The sequence below is a fragment of the Myxocyprinus asiaticus genome, chromosome 12, assembly GCF_019703515.2.
Source record: "Myxocyprinus asiaticus isolate MX2 ecotype Aquarium Trade chromosome 12, UBuf_Myxa_2, whole genome shotgun sequence".
NCBI lineage: Eukaryota > Metazoa > Chordata > Actinopteri > Cypriniformes > Catostomidae > Myxocyprinus > Myxocyprinus asiaticus.
Window position 1 is genome coordinate 33,672,359 of NC_059355.1, and position 20,253 is coordinate 33,692,611.

A 20,253-nucleotide genomic window follows, 5' to 3' on the forward strand; every position below is an offset into this window, starting at 1 on the left:
ATCTCTCTTATTTGTCCAATTTACTTTTGATCCATTAGACTTTTTCAATGTTTTGTTTTCCTTTTCTTCTTTTGTAACCCAGCCAACCTGTATAGCTATTATATTATATTATATTATATTAAGCAATAGTAAAATATTTCTGCCTTAAATTCTTCACTTTCACACATTATTTTAAGGCTCTCTGATTAACTCACAAGCCCTTATTTCTCATGAAGGAAGACTTTGAGATTCTGTTTCTTGCATTTTATCATCTCCACAGAAATAGAGCAGGGCATCTCCTCTGTCTCACTGCGTGTTATTAACACTACGTGAATAAACCCACAATGACCACGGACATTTGCCATTACACGGCCGTTAAGTGAAACTGGAGCCCTTTGCGTTCACAAAATGAATACATTTATACCTTGTTTATATTTTCACGGGAGTTTGGCGCAAGCCTCTGTAGACGGCGTGCACATCAGAGCGCTTGAGAAGTGGATCATCTTCATACGCTCTCAAGAGAGCTGCTCTTGTGACATCCGTGGTGCGGTTCCCTGAGATGCTCGGAGTTCAACTGAATGAGACACAAGAGCTTTTTCCTGCGTGCTCATGAGACAGCATGCAGGGAAAGACGAGGCTGAATCCAGCTTCTTAAATCAACTGCTGTTTATTCAGTAAAAGGGCCTCGGTGCTTCGAAACTACACAGCTCTATCACTGGCGAGTTAAATGTTAATATTTACTTGCCAGTGGCTAATAACAGGCGTTTTTTGGTCGCATAGTGCGAAATTTACTCGCATATGCGAGTGGTTTACTCGCAATGTAGAGGGCTGCACATGCACAGACATACCCATACACAACCACAAAATCCCCAAGTGTGAAACCAGAGCAGCTCCCTGCCTGCCTGCAAGTAAGGGCAAATCATTCTTAACACCAGACTTTGCCCCAGGAGGTAAATTTTTTCTCTTTGTTAAGGGAAGTACCCCCATCCTCCCCCAAGCTCCTCATCTTCAAACAGGCAGACAGGTGAGGCCAGGGTCAGTGGCTCCCACACCTGTGGGAGTAACAGGCCCTCGTGGCCTCCCATGAGCTGGACTCAACCCATGGCCCAGCCCCAGGTTCTGGGAGCCAGTCAATACATCTCTAGGTTTATGAAGGGGGCTGTCAGTTTTTCCAATCCATCTAAAAAAAATAAAAATAGCGAACAGGGAGAGAGACAGGGAGCGTGTAACAACAGCTCATAGGTGATTTAAAGAGCACAAAGTTTGAAATCCCCCTCCGCTTCCCAACCCCTTCTATTCGCTACTGGATTCTGGAATCTTTTCCTGTTGGGTCTTGTAAGGTGGGTCGACGTGGAATAGATGTGGCTCGGAGACAAACTCTCAAAATAAACTGCTCGCTTTCCACCTTCTAATATCTCTGTGCAGGAATATATCCAATTGAGCTTTTTAAGTCAATATGAAATCAAAATTGACCCTATTAACTTAATGCATGTACCCAGTCTCACTCTGAATGATGCTTCAGTGCACATTAAAAAAGAAAACTATTTTGGCATTCTTTAATCAAAATACAGTAGTTATATAATGTATTGGATAACTGTAACCACTAGCCAAATAGCTATTTAGGGATTATTTTAGGAAAACTGCAATCAGCTAGCTTCTTTCTGTTATGAAATGTCCACTTTTAACAATACAATCAATTACCGATGGAAATTGTCTCTCCCCAATTTTTTGCTCATACAGTATCCTTTCACTCAGAAAAAAATATGACATTAAAGATGTAAAATGGGTTGCGATTTCAAAGGTGTTGAATTTAAATAGATTTGAAATAGCATAAAAGTAATCAAAAGTGCCCAATTTTGTGATCTCAGTTCAGTCTAATACTAGCTGTGCATCATCAAAGTGAACTGAAGCACAACGCTCAGAGTGCTCCATAAAGAGTAATGGACTTCACTGATTTGTAAGAATTTTAAGGAGCTCTCCAGAAGTCAAATGTATAAGAGAAGCTGGTCATAATTGCTGGTCAGAAAATGATACTACAAACTGGATGGAAGATCCAACTGAGAGAGTATGCTAAGGTCATTAAACTTCTAAAAACTTTATATTCTTATCTGACAATGTAATTCATGGAGAGTTTAGAATTATCTTAGAGAACTTCTTTATCTTTAGAATTTTTTGGGATTGGTCACCCAAAAAAAAGAAAAGAAAATTCTCATCATTTACTCATCCAAATGCCATCCCAGATGTGTATGACTTTTTTTTTCTGCTGAACACAGACTTTTAGAAGAATATTCCGGCTCTGTAGTCTTCACAATGCAAGTGAATGGTTACCAACATTTTGAAGCTCCAAAATGCACTTAAAGGCATCATAAAAATAACCCATAAGACAGTGGTAAAATCTATATCTATATAATGATAGGTGTGGGTGAGAAACAGATTAATATTTAAGTCCTTTTTTACTATAAATTCTCCTCCTTGCCCAATAGGTGGCGATATGCATGATAACATGCAGATAAGAATGTGATTCTGCAAAAACAAAAGAAAAAAAATGTGAAAGTGAAAGTGGAGATTGATTGTAAAAAAAAAAAAAAAAAAAAAGGATGGCCATAGAATAAAGGCTTTTTAATGTAATATGAGTGCCATTGTTATTTTGCCCTTTGAACCTGAAGTTGAACCCTTGACCATTTCACCTTAACTTTACACCTCACTTTTGTACCAACTATCTATTGTTGGATATTTTTTAAGTGAAAACAATTTTTTTTCTTCTAATTGTTAAATAGCAAAAACTATAATACAAATTAGTTTTGCATGTGTTTCACATGATTTTACATCCATAACAAGGCTACCTCATTACACCTGGGCTGAACCAAAATCCAAATGCTGGACCTTTTTGCTGACCAAGTCACTTATAATGTCTTTGAAGTCCAACTGTACTAGACAGTACTGCATTTATTTGTACTTGTTATATAACAGCTGATCATCAACCATCCTAAGAAGTCTTCACATTAATACCAAAATTCCAGCATTTGATACCAGTGCCAGTGAAACTTCATGCTTCTCGATACCAAAAGTAATAGCCTATGCTTTTGTATACTCTTTTCTTTAAAAAGTTAAATGTTTATATAAAAATTACTACCAATATTTCAGTATTCGATAAAAATGCCAGAGAAACTTCACGCTTCTCGATACCAAAAGTAATAGCCTATGTTGTTGTATACACTTTTATTTAAAAAGTTAAATGTTTATATAAAAATTACATCAAAACAATGGCATTTAGCCTTCAAGAATTTCTTAAGTAAACATTGTTTCACATTCTCAAGCAATTATTCAAGACAAACGGTACTTGATAAAATAAGAACAAAGAAACAAAAACAAGCAATAGAATAAAAAGTCCTTAAATACTTTTAGGTGTCTTACAGCAGTATCAAGTATATCAGCATTTTCAAGTAAATAATATATTGATACTTAAAGCTACTTAAGTTATCGAGCCAAGGGCAGAAAGTCGTTTTCTCTTTTTCTTAACAAAATTGTTGTCTTAGTAAACATTTTAGAAAGGGGCAGGTCTGTAATGCTGTATTTATAAAGCTTAATGCATCCTGTGTTTTGACACACATCCGATTTTTTTCCTGCACGTAATACAAACCAACTCTGTTTACATTACTGTATTTTGACAAGATTTGATCAGGGCCTATTCCGTTTGACAACCCAACTGTGCACTAACCTGTCTTGGAATATAATGTCTTGATAGATTGGGCTCATGCAGTTCTCCTGGCATCCAGCTCACCCAGGATTGTTTTTTGTTTTTTTCCTGATACTGTCTAGTGTCTTTCTTAGTCTCCGGTAATTTCTGATACTTTCTTTAACTTTGCATTAGACTCGCAAATTAAAATCGCCATAGTGGCAGACCAGCGCCGATGTTCTGAATGCTGATTGGTGGTGTCCACTGTTTGGGGCGGGACTTTCCAGTTTGTTGGGTGGCGCAGTTGTTTGTCATCCTTAGATAATTTATATTAGTGTGGCAAACCATCGGGACTAAACCATTTTTTAGGGAGGGTGAAATGGGTGACATTGATTTGGAGACTTATCAAAAGCTCAGGGAACCCTGGGAACATGATGCCACCTCATGCAGGAAAAGGCAGCAAGGCCAGGCAGGCCCACAAATTCCTCTGCTATTTAAAGAGAATTTGCAAGTAGCCAGGATGTTCTTTACCTATCCCTGCAGGATGTGAAAGAAACCGTTACACTGAGCCCATTAAATAAATGGAGGCTAGCTGGTAAACCCTGTGCACTTACAAAAAAAACACAAACTCTCATACATCATTATGCTGCATGGGTATGCACATAACACAGATCTTAATATGCTAAAACTACACTGTGCCTGAATCTACAATCTGCAGACCTCTGGCTTGACTAAAACACAATACAGTTTTGCAACCAGGCAAAAATGCACTTGATTTACCCCATGTCCACAACACTCAACAATGTATTGTCAAAGAAAATGCCAAAGTTGATTATAATATGATACTGCACATGATCAAGCCATTAGGATTCCTGTAATCTAATGCCAAATAGAAAAGCTTAAACTCCATGTTCATTCTCCAGTTCAACACGACCACTGGATGGAAACAGCTCAGTCTGATATTACTTAATCTATAACAAGGGACAGTTTCTGCTTCAATTCAAAACATAAAATCAAACTGTCTGTTGTGTATTAAGGGAGCCAAATCATTGATTTATGCATCTATTTTCTTACTTTTTGCATTAACATGGCTTATCTCAAATCTTATATTTCCTTGAATTTGCCCCCAATTAAAATGTTTTTCCTTCTAAAATGTAGTGCATTTCATTTTCATGTATTTAGTTCCACTTTTATGGAGACAAAACACAATCATTTGAAACAAAGATTTCTGCCACAAGTCTGTTATAGTTCAATGCTGGACATCTCTTTCACACCATGTTTCACTCGTTGGTGATATGTCTTAGGTCTACTTGTTGAGCTTTGATGATAATTAAATTCCATCACAGAAAGAGTGCATTTGACCTCACTTTTGTTATCTCTGGATAATGTTATAATATCTGTCAGATTGCATATATAAATGATGTTGCGATTCATTTATTGATAAATGTATTTGCACCCAACTTATTTGGTTAATTTTAATCAGTCATTTATTTACTGATAAACAAGAGCCCAGTTGTGGGATTGTTGTGTCTGTGTATTGAACACATATTGAATATTCACCACCTATAGTGGTTATTCTGAACAGTCTTTAGAAAGTGGATAAAAACAGAATAAATCAAATTAAGTAAATGCATTAACTGAGTTAAATAAACTTGCCATTACACAGTTTAAATTAAAATCAAGAGTGAACATGTTAACTTTGGCAACCCTAATTGTTACTTTTTACTTTTGCATGCATTGTCTTTCTTATCATGGCAACCATTAACAATCCAAGTCTTATAACTACAGCTCACTCTCTCATAAAGACTGTCTACACCTTAATTGAGTGACCATGTGTTTTGTGCAATGGCAACAGCTAGGGCACTGATGCATGCATGCATGATCAGACTTGCTTTTATTAGCATAACAGCCACTTCTTGGGAGGTCATGCTTGTGTTTTCCCTAAGTGCTGGTTGTCCACCAGGCAACGTCATGCTTTACAGCACAGGAATCCACTTTAAGGGTCACCCAACGCCAAGCACCAGGCTTAAACAGTGGAGGGTCGGGCATCAGTGGATATGCTCATGAAACCAAGAAAGCTCTGCATCCTGTTCTTTATACTGAGGCAGGTAGAAAATGGAAATTCAATTTAAGACTATGGAAATCCAAGTACTGCAGGGTCCAACAGTAAGGTTTTTTTGTGATGGCCCGATTGGGCCAGCAGTTTAGAATTGTACTTGCCCAGCCAACATTTTCATTTTTACATTTTTACATGCGTCACTAAAATTGTTATATTTTTCATAAAATGCTAATTGTTCTTTCCAAAATAATAATAATAAATTCTCAGCTACATAAGCTACAAAACAGTACTGCTTTATAATGAATTTAAGGTTTATAATTTTCATTCTATTTACTGATGCTTCCAAAGCTATCACATTCTCATTCTCTTAATTTTCACAAAACGTCTTTGCTAGACAATGTTACCTTACTGACCTAAGTTTAAAACAGTAGAAATGTTTAATTCATGACAAAAAAAAAAAAAATGTTTAAGGCATAAAAACCAAACGAATATGATCAACCAACATAATATTTAATGACAGTGAAGCACTGGCCAAATAGAGCAAACCAAAACTTGGGCCAGTCGGTCATCCTTATTGTTGTGCCCTGCGCTGTATTGATTAAAATGGTCTGTGGTCTTGCTTCTGATAGAAACATGTCCGACTCTTAAAAAGCAGGAAAAACAAACAACATGATCACACAGGAAGTCAGCATGTTGTTTCTGAGAGTTCCAGTACCCTAGGATTGGCCACATTATGCAGACTCAATCACAAGCACCATCTCCCAGTAGACATTTCTGCACTGGCTCCAGCGTGTTTACCTTGCCCTGTGGTGCAATAAGAAGCTAATTTTTTTAGCACTGTGGGAGACCTGGGATTGGACCACTTACCAGTTTGGCCACTAGGGGCAGTGTTTCGCATTTCTGGTAGCACAGACTGATATTAGCTAAAGAAATGTCAACCTTTGGTTTCCGATTTCACTGTGAGATTAGTCTGAAACCAAAAGGGATATATGGACATCTGTACAAATGTGCATTTGCAGAGACTCATAATTTATTGACTGCTAAAAATATTAACAATATTTGTTGCTGTCTATTTTGAGAACCACAAAAACACTTGAATCTCAATGACCACACTTATGGGATGCAACATTACTGTTGCCCCTGCAAAGACACTTAAGCTAGTCAACCTGTTCGAGAGAGACAGTAGCTTCTTAATTAAGTCAACAGTCTCCACATTCCTCAAAGCATTCAAAGAGATCTCTTAACAACGCTCTAAGATACACAAGAAATTTTTCATTGAAAAGGCAGAGTGGCTCTTTATGTCTCAAGCGGAAGAAAGACGCTGTATGGCCAGTTTGACCATTGTGTCTACGCACACACAAACCTGGGCGGCAGTGCTGTTACCTCACTCTCTGTTATCAGAGTAATGACAGCACTGGGATATATGAGTGTGAGCAAGTCGTGTGTCTGTGCGAGATCAAGTCTGAACATGTCAGTCGTGCCTCCACAAATTGCTGCTTTAATCAATAGAGTGTTTAACAGTTACCAGGGCTGAAGACATGACAGACAGCAGGCAGTGTGCAGCCAAGAGCACTCTCTCTCACACTGTCTCCTCTTCCACACTGTGAAGGGCAATTAAGGGTTCAAGCCTCAACAGGGAGAGGAACAGAAAAAAAGGAGGGAATGAGAGGGAGGGCGAGGGGGTGAGAAAAGTTTGGAAAGCTATTCTCGTCCCATTCTAAACTAATGTCATATAAAATGCATTAAAAAGGTACAAAGAAAAACGAATGTGAAACAGAGAAGTGATACTGATGCTGAAGTCCAAATAGCTTTGGTCCTTATCATAATTTTTTGATATGCATTTATCAAAAAACGGTAAGCAGGTAGGCTATTTTCGGCTGCCAAGCAATGTACCAACTTGGCACATTGATATATACAGTGCATTCAGAAAGCATTCAGACCTCTTAATTGTTTTCACATTTTTCACATGTTGCAGTCTTACACTAAAATGCTTTAAATAAAATAAATTTTCACATCAACCTACATTCCATACCCCATAATGACAAAGCAAAAACCAGCTTTTTGATAACTTTGCAAATTTATTAATAAGAAAAAACTTAAATATAACATTGACATAAGTATTCAGACCCTGAAATTTAGCTCAAGTGCATCCCATTTCTCTGGATCACCTTTGAGATGTTTCTACAATTTGATTGGAGTCCACCTGTGGCAAATTACATTGATTAGACATGATTTGAAAAGGCACACACCTGTCTATATAAAGCTCTTACAGCTGAAAATGCATATCAGAGCAAAAACCAAGCCATGAGGTCAAAGGAACTGCCTTCAGAGCTCATAAACAGGATTGTGTCGAGGCACAGATCTGGGTGGCTGCACTGAAGGTTCCCAAGAGCACAGAGGCCTCCATAATTCTTAAACAGAAGAAGTTTGGAACAATCAGGACTCTTCCTAGAGCTGGCCGCCCGGCCAAACTGAGCAATCGGGGGAGAAGGGCCTTGGTAAGAGAGGTGACCAAGAACCTGATGGTCACTCTGGTTGAGCTCCAAAGATCATATGTAGAGATGGGAGAAACTTGAAGAAGGACAACCATCACTGCAACACTCCACCGATCTGGGCTCCATGGCAGAGTGGCCAGACGGAAGCCTCTCCTCAGTGAAAGACACATGAAAGCCCTCTTGGAATTTGCAAAAAAGCACCTAAAGGACTCTCAGTCTGTGAGAAACAAGATTCTCTGGTCTGATGAAATGAAGATTGATCTGTTTGGCCTCAATTCCAAGCGTCATGTTTGGAGGAAACCAGGCAATGCTCATAACCTGCGTAATACCATCCCAACGGTGAAGCATGGTGGTGGTAGCATCATGCTGTGGGGGTGTTTTTCAGCAGCAGGGACTGGTCAGGGTTGAAGGCTGAATGCAGCAAAATACAGAGATAGCCTTAATGAAAACCTGGTCCAGAGCGCTCAGGACCTCAGACTGGGCCAAAGGTTCAACTTACAACAGGACAATGACCCTAAGCACACAGCCAAGACAACAATCATACCCAAAAAGACTTGAGGCTGTAATCGCTGCCAAAGGTGCTTCAACTAAGTACTGAGTTAAGTGTCTGAATACTTATGTCAATGTGATATTTTAGTTTTTTCTTTTTAATAAATTTGCAAAGTTATCAAAAAGCTGGTTTTTGCTTTGTCATTATGGGGTATGGAGTGTAGACTGATGTGTAGATTGATTCACAGAAAGTGCAGCAAGATAAAAAAAAACAAGAACATAATAAAACAATTTTAAAAAAAGAACAAACGTAAATATAATGCAGGAGTGAAATTTGACAATCTATAAAATTGCACTCTTTGCAGCTGACATGAAACTGCTCTAACTTGCAAAACAACACTGCCCTCTGGTGGTCGACCTGTTATTCATAAAAGATGGAACGAGAAATGAGAATAAACTTACTGAGGTCTTCTGCCAGTTGAACCCTCCTGCCTGTGATCAGCTGGACTTTCTTCTCGTTGTCCTCTCCAAAGTCCTCTAACACTTCTTTAACGTTCTTCTCTAAGCGCCGCACTGTAAACCCAACAGAAACAAAATCACTTAAGTGTTTTTTGCACCTGAAAGGTAATAAGACCAATATTACCAATCACCATACCCTCCCATTGGAACCTGTTTAATAAGAATGCCTGATCAGAATGACTGGCTTATTTATATGATTAATGCTAAGGAACCAAAACAGAAGTCATGGTTGCAGGAGAGCTTGAGGTGTGAAGCAAGAGACATACCCTCTGTATTGGTGAGCTGTTGTCGGAGAGTATTAGCTGTGATGGCCAACATCCTCTGGATCCTCCAGAACAAAACTACGTCATTGCACTCCAGCTGGAACGTTATAAAATTTGCAATCAGCAATACAATAAAAAAAAAATTTGTTTGTTTTTTTTGTCCAAGGGAGAAACTAAAAACTTTAGTATGTGTAAACTGCGCTGACATTTGGAATCTAAGCAAAATCTGATCTCTTTAACATGAGCCAATGCAAAAATAAGCATCTAATAAATTTTACAGACACTGTCTGTTAGTTTAAATTAATGGTTTTAATTTATACACTGAAAATACTATAGGCAAAAGGACAACACTGGGACTCAATTCCCCATAGGGCCCATGAAGTCTTTCTATCTCCTCTACCTCAGAATCTACAAAGTGCCTCTGGTAGTAGTAGAAGCCTCGCCGGCAGAGGTTACAATGAAGCAAAGCTTTCTGCAGGAAGTGACGTCGATAGAGCTGGTGCCACGTGTCCTTGATCTACAGAAAAGGTAAAACGAAACATCAAAAAACAATCGTCATACCAAGATAATTAAAATAACGCTCATCCAATATAAAGACTGCAATGCTAGAAATTCTCTGCCAAGTGTCTTACTGACCAGTGCGGGGTCCACCTCCACCCCTCGTGCCTCCAGGTTTTTGCGTACTGTAGTGACCTCATCATTGGCCAAGTAAGCGGTGTGATCCTCATGCAGCTTTAGTAGACGCTCCAACTCATTTCTGGTTTCGTTACGGATGTGCTACACAAAGGAAACAAAATTGTGCCAACTTTCATCTCTTGCCCTTGCTAAAATGAATAAAAAGCATGAGGGTATAGGCATTCAGTGTGGTCTAACCTGCTCTGATGTTCGATTTGTCCAGTTCAACCATCTCTGTTTCCAGTCTGGCCCAACCATATCTGATATTACTGATTCCGCTGAAAAACACAAAGTTGAGTCAGATATCCCATGTAGTGAATTACAGAAGGAAAGAAGGAAAGAAAGAAAGAAAGAAAGAAAGAAAGAAAGTGATTTTATTTTGGCAAATGCTATTTGCACCCTGGTGCAAATGTAGGTATATGCTATTTACACCCCAGTGCAAATAGTGGCAAATATTATATGCACCCCAACCCAAATCACTGCGATGAAATCGACATTTATATTCATTTTTATTTATATTGTAAGTAGTATTAATGAAAATATTAAGAGTGGAAACAGGAAATCGGAAGGGAAAAAGAGTGGGGCTGAACGCGGGTTCGAACCGCGGTCGCAAGGATAACAGTACACAATTACACACCATCTTTACACCACACACCACTGCAGCGACATCTATTGTTTAGTTTGTCGTATATTTCTGTGGTTCCACCAGACTATTGGGGTGCAAATAGCTGCCCTGTGTGGCAGATGCTATTTACACCGGGGTGCAAATAGACACTCCGTTATATTTTTCAGTGATTTTAATGAATGGTGGACATAGGGCTGGGTGATAAAAAGATCTCGATATTTATCGCAATAAAAAAATCCCCAATATCGATGATAAGCTTTTGAGTAATTTCAGATATTTAGCCTATGTTCTACATCTAGACGATCAGGTGCAAGTAGCTAAAAATGCAAGCAGTTTAGCTTTCTCAGATTGTATGAATTTGCTAACTATTGGGCTACGCCGATCACCGCTGGTCAATGGATTGATTCCATCCAGACCGCAAGGTCTGACGACGGTTGCGCCCTCTCATCATCTCAACACCAGCTCTGATCTTTCTGTGCTGTATTTTCAATAGCACTGAACACGCTTCATTTATGCCTTGTCCCGTTCCGCACGCATAGCCTCTTTTCCCTGCATGTGAGTAGACATGAGGCGCCGCATAAATTAACGTGGTTCCAAAGCGCCTTTAGACCATAACATTTTATCCTTCTAAATTTAGCTTTATTAATCAGCATGTTACGAGCCTTTAATAATAAATAAATAGATATCTGTTGTAATTTTGTGAAAATTAATCAGATGTCATCATCTCTGGCATGGATGATAAGGAAAGACAATACAATTACTAGTTGGTAGCCTAGTCTTTCTCACAAAAATGGTCCATTCAGACTTTTACATTTTCTAAATGTTCTCTCAGGGGAAACCCCTGAACCCCCATACAGCATCATTCCTCAGTTACAAGGGCTTCTATACTTGGGTATCTTGATGTAAAGAAATGTAAAAATATATATAATTTGACTGCTGTCATTATGCTTCAAAACAAACAGATGATCTTTTAACATTCACATCCAACTGCACTCGATTGATAAACTCAATAAAATATTTTAATATTTTGGTAGAAGACCCCTCAGACCGTCTCTGGGCCCCAAATGCAGTTTTGTCAAGACTATTTTGACAGTTAAGGATACATTTTTTTTTCTTCTTTTCTTCTGCCAACTTGGATATTCAAAAAAATTTGCAATGTGCAAATGTGATTGTACAACGTGATAAATATTGATATCGACTGATATGAAAAAGAATATTGTGATAATATTTTTGGCCATATCACCCAGCCCTAGGTGGACATACTGTCTTTAAGGCGTACTGTCTTTAAGGCGAGACTGTAGCGTTTCTTCCATGAACTGAATAGCAGCGTCCCACTGGGGCTTGTCTGTGATAGATCGATCCTCCAGAGCATTGTGTTGAATCACTCTCTGCAACACACATACAAGTCACATTTTCCAACCACACTCACAAGGAAACGTTCCATTATTATGTAATTACATTGTAATTACTATGTAATTCCTATGTTATAAACCATGCATAAATGTGGCTGGTATTTGAATTACCAAGCTGTCCATGGCTCTTTCGTTCCACTTGTGTCGTTTGATGCTCTCATCTTTGACGGCTTCCTTAAGCTTATCAAAGATGTCATCCTGGTCTTTCCCTTTGTATTCTGCCATGAAGCGAGCAAACTCCTCCTGCAATGTCTCCCAAGCAACCTGAGCATTAAACAAAGTGGATAATTTTTCTGACTTTTTATACTGTAGCTATTAATGGCACTTTAAACACAACAAAGTCTATTGGTCACAATAAAGCTTAGCTTAGCCCCATTGCAACCTTTGTAATATTGTGTAATTACTTGTGAAATACTCTCTGGGTGATCAGCATTATTTATTACCTCCAGTGCTTTATGAGGAAGTTGTTTATCAGTCCACTGCTTGAGTTTGATATCTACAGTGGTGTTGAAAGTGCCAGAGTTCATGGTCTGGGCAGCAGGCAGATAGATGTTCTCAATCACATGTGTTGACACCCTCTCCCACAGCTTTTTCTGTAAGATGGACTCCCTAAAATAATGATATAAAAATTATTTTTTGTTCAATGATTCATTGTTTATTGTTATAGATCACACTGCTATCAAACTGAGAGTTTACCTACATCCCACTGAGCAAAGTTAACTGATTTGATTTATCATTTTGATGATAATGTACTTTCTCCTATCCTAGCGTAATATGCAGAGATAACTATAAGTAAACTATTTGTGGTTGATTCACCCAAAAAGTGTAAACACTGTCTCTGAGGTGCTATCAAAAAATTGCTCTGTTAGTTTGAGCATCCCAACCAGCCCGATATAGCAACACTGGCTTAACTATTGGAATAAGTTTGGGATGGGACAATCTGTTTGTCAACGAATGGAAGACAAGAGAAGTGTTCAAGACACCTATTTGAAAACAATCATTACTTCTGCAATTCAATTTTGTAACCCTAATGTCATAGAAATTACACACTTCAGATTTAACTGTTGAATAAATACACACAAATAACAGTCATGTGGAAAGTATTAGACTTGACCTTTAGATAAAAATGGGAACATTCTGAGGGTGACCACTAAGCTCATTTATCATAAAGAGGCCCCATATTTCATAGCATCCTGTTTGCTTTGTTCTATCGTGGTACATCAATATACACACATCTCCAATACCACCAACTAGCGCTGCCCAGAGTAGCCACCCTCCAGCTATTCATCATGCGATTGATTTGAGAGGCTGATGGAGCGCACTGGGCTCCCTACAAACATCTGATCTATTCCATTTGGCCTGCTCCTATGGGGTTTAGGGTCATAACTTCACATACTGTTTACAGCTCTGCATTCTGATGGTAAAGTCAGCCCTGAAGCCATGAGATGTTGAGTCTAACATCTGCCAGGCAGCAATATGTGGTAGGAGTGAGAACATGCCATTTTTGGTACTAATTGTGTTGATGAGGAGGATATATATAGAAAGCCGCTCACACGATACCACATGCAGAGTATTATCCACAGTTTTTCACATTGGATGCATCAGGATGTAACTGATACACTTAGTAGAGTATTAAAAGGACTGGTTAAAGGAGTATTTAGAAGGAAGAAGGTGAATGATAAGATGGAATTCCAACTTTGGCTCCAGTGTTCCTTTGTATGGAAAATAAAAGATCAATTAATTTTATGCTTAAAGGAATAGTTCACCCAAAAATAAAAATCTGTGATAATTTACTCACCCTCGTGTGGTTCCAAACCCGTATGACTTTTTTTTTCCTTATGCAGAACCCAAATGGAAATAATTTAATGAAAGTCCTTTTGGCTGAATTCAATACAAAAGCAGTGTGTAGTGACCCACTTTGTACAATGTTTAATAATGTAGCCAAAAATGCCATAAAAGTAGTACATGCTGTTTATGCATCAAGTCTTCTGAATTCATATGATCACTTTAATAAAGTACAGAAATCCATTATGGTATCGAACCTCTTTGGTTCTCGCATATCTCTTGACCAAATGTCATGACCAAAATCACTGGTCCTTTCAATATGATGTCATGACATTTGGTCACAAGAAGCACGAGAACCAACGAGGTTTGATGTTATCGCCGAAGCAGCCATATTGGATTTCAGCACTGTTTATGTACTAATCAACTGTTTTGATTTGATTTGATTTGTGAGCAAATAACGACTTACAAGTAAATAACGAGGTCTGTTCAACAATCATAGTGATCGTATGCTTTAAGAAGACTTGGAATATGACGAACAAGTCACATGGACTACTTTTATGATACTTTTTGGGGCTTTATTACAGTTGATTTGATTTGAGAGTGAATAACGACTTATATAATGGTCTGTTCAACATACAAAGTGATCTTAAGTTTGAAGAGTACTTGGAATATTTTGTAAGTTGCATGGACTACTTTTATGTCACTTTTTGGGGCTTTTTAAGTGTTAAAATTAGTCACTATGTATTGCTGTTGTACTGAATTCAGCCAACCGGACATTGATTAATTTCTTTTCCTTTTGTGTCCCACAGAAGAAAGTAAGCCATACATGTTTGGAATGAAAAGAGGGTGAGTAAATGACGACAGAATTTACATTTTGGGGTGATTTTTTCCTTTAAAAAAGAAAGAGGGAGAGTACTCACCAGTGTTTTGGTGTCACCTGACTCAAGCTGATCACTTCATCCAAGATCTCATTTTTGGCCTTCTCATAGAGCTCGTTCTATGGATGAAGAGCATGGTATAAACAGTCATATCACATACATTAATGCTGTCATCAAAAGAACTTTTACAAAAGTACAATCTATAACAGGCTACATGTTTATACATTTTACTTTTATTTTTGCCATAAAGACCAGTGCTACTACACACGTAGGAACATTATTCAATTACAACTAATATTCTGTTGATAATTTGACATATTTAAATAAGCATACTGAGCTGACAACTAAACCAGGAACTGATACCTACCCTGTCGAGCTCTCGTAAACGAGGGTAGTTGTTCTTCCACTCAGTCTCCAGGTTAAATCGGGATGCTGGTGAATGGAAGAGGAAAATTCACATTAGATGATGTTCATAAATGTCCAGAGAGTCCAAGAGAAAACTATTTTTTGAGTTTGGAGACAGTCTTCAAACTCTACATATTATGCCAATGGATACTGAAGGCTTATCGGTTACATGCTATTTGTAAAGACACTTTTTTAAACCACAGCTAGCAGCAGACTAGTGAATGGTGACCAAATCTTTGAAGCTCCAAAAAGTACATAAAGGCAGCATAAAAGTAATCCATACGACTCCAGTGGCTTAATCCATGTCTTCTGAAGTGAGCTTATCAGTTTTGGGTTAGATCCGAACAAAATGTAACTCCTTTTTCACTGTAAATCTTGACATCAGTAGTGTTCTTGACGATCATGATTTCAAGTTCGCTGACAATTCCTAGTGCCATCTAGTGCTTGGATCTAGCAATTGGATCGCTTCAGAAGACATGGATTAAATCCCTGAAGTCATATGGATTACTTTTATGCTGCCTTTATGTACTTTTTGGAGCTTCAAAGATTTGGTCACCATTCACTTGCATTGTATGGGCCTATTCTTCTAAAAACTTTCATTTGTGTTCTGCAAAAGAAAGTCATACACATCTGGGATGGCATGAGGGTGAGTAATTGATGAGAGAATTTTCATTTTTGGGTCCCTTCAATGTGTTCAATGTTCATTTAGCCACCTGAACTTTGTCTAAAACTTTTTAACAACAGCCTATTTCCCCCCCATCTACTTCCGTCTTTCTCCCCCTACAGGGACTCTAGACAGACTGCACTGTGGCCGTGATCAATGCACCTGGAGCCAGGCATGCACTGTATCTGGAACTCCACATTCTCCAGAGACCCTCTGTCCCCAGCTCACACACGGGCCGGCCGTCTCGCGCACACAATGGAGATGACGCTAATTGCTCTGGTTATTGGGCTGGCCCCTGTGCAGCTGCAGAGATCGATAGCCCACACAAAGGTTTGAGCAGCGTCCCAGGTCAGGCAATAAATCTAAAGGCAGAGCGTTAGCAGGGGTGGCCTGTTAATTGGCAGTGTAGTGATCTACAGAGTGCCCTGTGCACAAGGCCCTGAGCTGAGGGAACACTAAGGTGAGATGTGACGGGAATCAACGCGCACAGGACTGGGAGCCAGCTCTGCTGAGGTTGGTTTTAGACTTAAGTGGCTGTCATGCTGTTTGTTTGGTTTCTATTAAGGTTTATTTGCTGGGTCTCCTGAGAGCAGAAGTGCACACTGCTTATCAAAATGCCCTTGAAAATCAGCATCTTATTAAAGGACTAAAAATAGTAAAGGTCAAGTTAAGGGCCTAAAAGAGTAATGCTCATGCCTATTGTATGTCAAGGTTTTCAGGTATGTCTTAAAGTGCCAGTTCAACCAAAAATGTAAGATTTGAGAGCTAGGGTGGAAGGCAAAACCCTATTGTATGGTTTCAAAAGACTTAGAATGGACCGCTTAGAGTAAACAATTTTTGAACGACATGTGTTCATGTTTTAGGTGAACTAGCCCTTTAAATGGATAGTTTACCCCAAAATGAAAATTCTCATCATTTACTCACCCTCATGCCATATCAGATGTTTATGACTTTATTTCTTCTGCAGAACACAAACAAAGAATACCCCAGCTCTGTAGATCCATACAATGCAAGTGAATGGTGATCAAATCTTTGTAGCTCCAAAAACCACACAAAGGATACATAAACGTAATCCATACGACTCCAGTGGTTAAATATACATCTTCAGAAGCAATATAATAGGGGTGGGTGATAAATAGTTTCAATTCTGAAAGTTAAAGTGGAGACTTAAGAGTAAAAAATACATAAATATTGTTCTGTTTCTCACCCACACCTATTATATTGCTTCTGAAGATATGGATTTAAACACTGGAGTCACATGGATTAATTTTATGTTTCCGTTATGTGGTTTTTTTTGAAGCTTCAAAAGGTCTGATCATCATTCACTTGCATTGTACGGACCTACAGAGCTGAGATATTCTTCTAAAAATCTTTGTTTGTGTTCTGCTGAAGAAAGAAAGCAATACACATCTGGGATGGCATGAGGGTGAGTAAAAGATATGAGAATTTTCATTATTGGGTGAAATATCTCATTAAGGTCTGTCACGTGTGAATCAGTGGGGTGAATCTCTTCTTGATTTTACCTTTGAAGGCATCTGCTTGTTGTTCCACTGACTCTCTCACCATCTTCCAGAAGCAGTCTGACACAGCAAGACTCAAGTTCTTTGTGGTCACCTGGTGAGCTTTTAACATGCCTTCCCTATTACATCAGATACAGATCGTCTAATCAAAACAGTTAACTAATTACAATATAAATGAGTTAAACAATAAATCTGCATTGGAGTCTTACCTTAACAGTCTGGAATTCTGGAAGAAGTCTTCCTCATAGTCTTTGATAGAATCTATACTCTCATTGCTACTACCTACAAAAACATAATGGGTTTGAATGATTCCATTCATGTCAACAAATAAAATCAACAAGAATTCTACAATTTCTTGTAAATTCTACAAGATATATCTGCTTTTTACCTTTGCCTGTTACAACAGCGAAGTAGCCCAATGCCTTCATTGGAAATAATTTGCCTTCAACTATTTGTTGGATCTACAAAGATGAAACAAATATAATATAATGTAATGTAATGTAATATAATATAATAATTTGATATAAATAACTTTTTTAAGGGAAGATGGGTCCTAAAACATGAATGTCATCACTTCCACTTTACTAATGCTTAAGTTTCTTCTGTGTGAAAAGACATGAAAGCTCTCCCTCTAGTGGCTAATTTAGTAAGTAACACCTATTGTTGGCAGTTAATGTAAAACCGCACTAGTGAAATATCTATAGGCCTTACTCTGCTTGGACTAGCCAGGTTCTTCTCTGCCAGGTCAACCTTGGTAAGAACAAAGATGGTCCTTTTTCCCTGAGGGTCCATCTGACTGACAAGATCAGTGACTATACTACGCTCCGCATCTACTGAGCCATCTGAAAGAAGATAAAAAGAGAGAGATAGAGATGGTTAGAGACAGCGCTAGTATTTTTTTGACAAATATTTCGGTGCCTTTTAATGAAGATTTGAAAATTCACCCTGAATGCAGAGGATGATGGCATTTGGATTCTGCATGTAGGCTTTACTCATGCTGAAAATGGTTTCTTTTGTGTCAGAGGCCATGCCAGTTGTCACAGTCTGCACACAAATGAGAAGTAAACAAAAGATGAAAGAACGACTGAAAGCGGACATTGGCATCTCAGAGTACTTTGATCTTTCTATGTCAATGACCAGTGTTGCAAGTTGTGTTTGGCATGAATGTATAGGTTCAATTAAGAAAGAATAACATGTAAATGCAGTGTTTTCCACAGGATTTTGTGAGACTGTGTTGGGTGGACCTCGGACCCTCTATAGGGGTCCGGAAGCATGGTCCCCCCGAAGAAAATTTTGTTCATTTTGAAGTTAAATGCATCAATCTGGTGCAATTTGAGAGCAAAATTAAGAGGCTAGACCTATGAAGAACTTTGTGCTCTTGTAAACAATTTTGTGCTCTAGTAGTAATTTAATCATAAGCACATTGGTTGTATAGATATGAATGTTGATGACACGGCAAAAAAGTCGTGCTCTGGATTACTTTCAACAGCAGAACAAGAATATGAACTTTCTAATAAGTGACACGTGGGGGGGCGGGGGGATGGGCTGACTGACTGGGAGTGAAAGGTGCTTTGCCGAAGCAATGGCACAAAACACAACATTAGTGATCTTTTATGTTATTATGAGAAGTGTACAAATATTTTCGGTTCACTGTAAAACTGTGGTGGGACAAATTAGCGGGCCGCCACAGTCTAGGTAATTAATGGGAAACACTGAAATGTAAATACAACTTACACTGATGACTCCTGGCAAGTCAACCAGCACCATTCTCTGGATTCCTGGGCCTTTAACACTTAAAGAGATGGTCTGGCACATGACAAAAAAGAGGTACTGATTTTACTAATATCAAAGCATTCAGACAGATTCAAAAGGAAAACTTTTCATATGGCATTTAGTCAAAAAGGAATATCTTCATCTCACCTCTGGGCTGACTGTCTGGCCTTCCTTCACACTCTTCCTCATCCTGAGCTCGATTTCATGCCGTAGGGCTGCCAGCTAGAGAAGGAATGGAACAGAAAAAAGGTAAGATCCCTCTGATCTGACAGCTATTGAGATTAACTTCTGCTAGATAACTTGACTTGAGTGAGTTGAGAGACTTACATCTTCCTCTTTCCCGAGGTCAAACTCACGAGTGCTGTCTTTGAACATTGCTACATGGTGGGGGCCTTCACTCAATGTCACCTACAGCAAATATACAAAATAAAAGATTTATGAAGATATTATGACATATTACAATTATTATACAGAGAAAAATCACAGCCTGATCTCATGAACATTTCATGACTGTGGCAAAATTTTAGCAGAATTAAATTACGTGGTTCATTACACATTTTGCTGCAGTTTCTCATTGAAATGTCCAGCGGGGGGAGCCAAAAGCAAGTGAAATGGTGTTGTATCAGACAAGGTTTTTAAGGTGAATATTAAATGGAGGTTTTAGTGAGTAAAATGTACCGCCCTAACCTAAAACTTTAACCTAAATCTATTGTTTCTCAAAGGATTTTGTGAGAATGTGGTGGGTGGACCTCGGACACACTAGGGGGTCCGGGGGCATGAGAATAAATTTCAAGGCTCAACGCTAAGGATTTTTTCTACTGGCCAGTGGTTCTTTCTCGGGCCAGTGCTTCAGATTTTTACTGGCCCTGCCAAAATTTTCACTGGCCCCAACACAAAAATGACAAATAGCTGTTTTTACCATCATGGCTTTAAAAATGTGTACGAAGATAATTCTTTTTTACATATATTATGTTTTTAAGACAATGTCCCCCCAAACTGAATCACATTTATAATTTGCAAAATATGATTTATGCCT

General features: G+C 38.5%; 1 protein-coding gene across 7 annotated transcripts in view; it reads right to left on the reverse strand.

The window, feature by feature from the left end:
* LOC127448732 (dynamin-like 120 kDa protein, mitochondrial) overlaps positions 1–20,253 on the reverse strand; it is a 46,537-nt gene that overhangs the window by 13,580 nt on the left and 12,704 nt on the right. For 4 of the 7 annotated variants that reach the window (XM_051711501.1, XM_051711499.1, XM_051711502.1 and 1 more), the window contains 18 exons: positions 19,545–19,625; positions 19,365–19,439; positions 19,179–19,250; positions 18,389–18,488; positions 18,156–18,286; positions 17,833–17,905; positions 17,654–17,726; positions 17,448–17,563; positions 15,223–15,287; positions 14,898–14,974; positions 12,636–12,801; positions 12,304–12,456; positions 12,060–12,168; positions 10,354–10,433; positions 10,117–10,257; positions 9,881–9,997; positions 9,484–9,577; positions 9,161–9,271 (listed from right to left, as the gene is read on the reverse strand). In XM_051711501.1, the coding sequence (XP_051567461.1) occupies positions 9,161–9,271; positions 9,484–9,577; positions 9,881–9,997; positions 10,117–10,257; positions 10,354–10,433; positions 12,060–12,168; positions 12,304–12,456; positions 12,636–12,801; positions 14,898–14,974; positions 15,223–15,287; positions 17,448–17,563; positions 17,654–17,726; positions 17,833–17,905; positions 18,156–18,286; positions 18,389–18,488; positions 19,179–19,250; positions 19,365–19,439; positions 19,545–19,625 (1,834 nt within the window). Of the gene's footprint in view, positions 1–7,239; positions 7,343–7,840; positions 8,621–9,160; positions 9,272–9,483; positions 9,578–9,880; positions 9,998–10,116; positions 10,258–10,353; positions 10,434–12,043; positions 12,169–12,303; positions 12,457–12,635; positions 12,802–14,897; positions 14,975–15,222; positions 15,288–17,447; positions 17,564–17,653; positions 17,727–17,832; positions 17,906–18,155; positions 18,287–18,388; positions 18,489–19,178; positions 19,251–19,364; positions 19,440–19,544; positions 19,626–20,253 lie in introns of those variants that run through there. The other 3 variants (XR_007898578.1, XM_051711500.1, XR_007898579.1) reach the window with 3 other exon arrangements.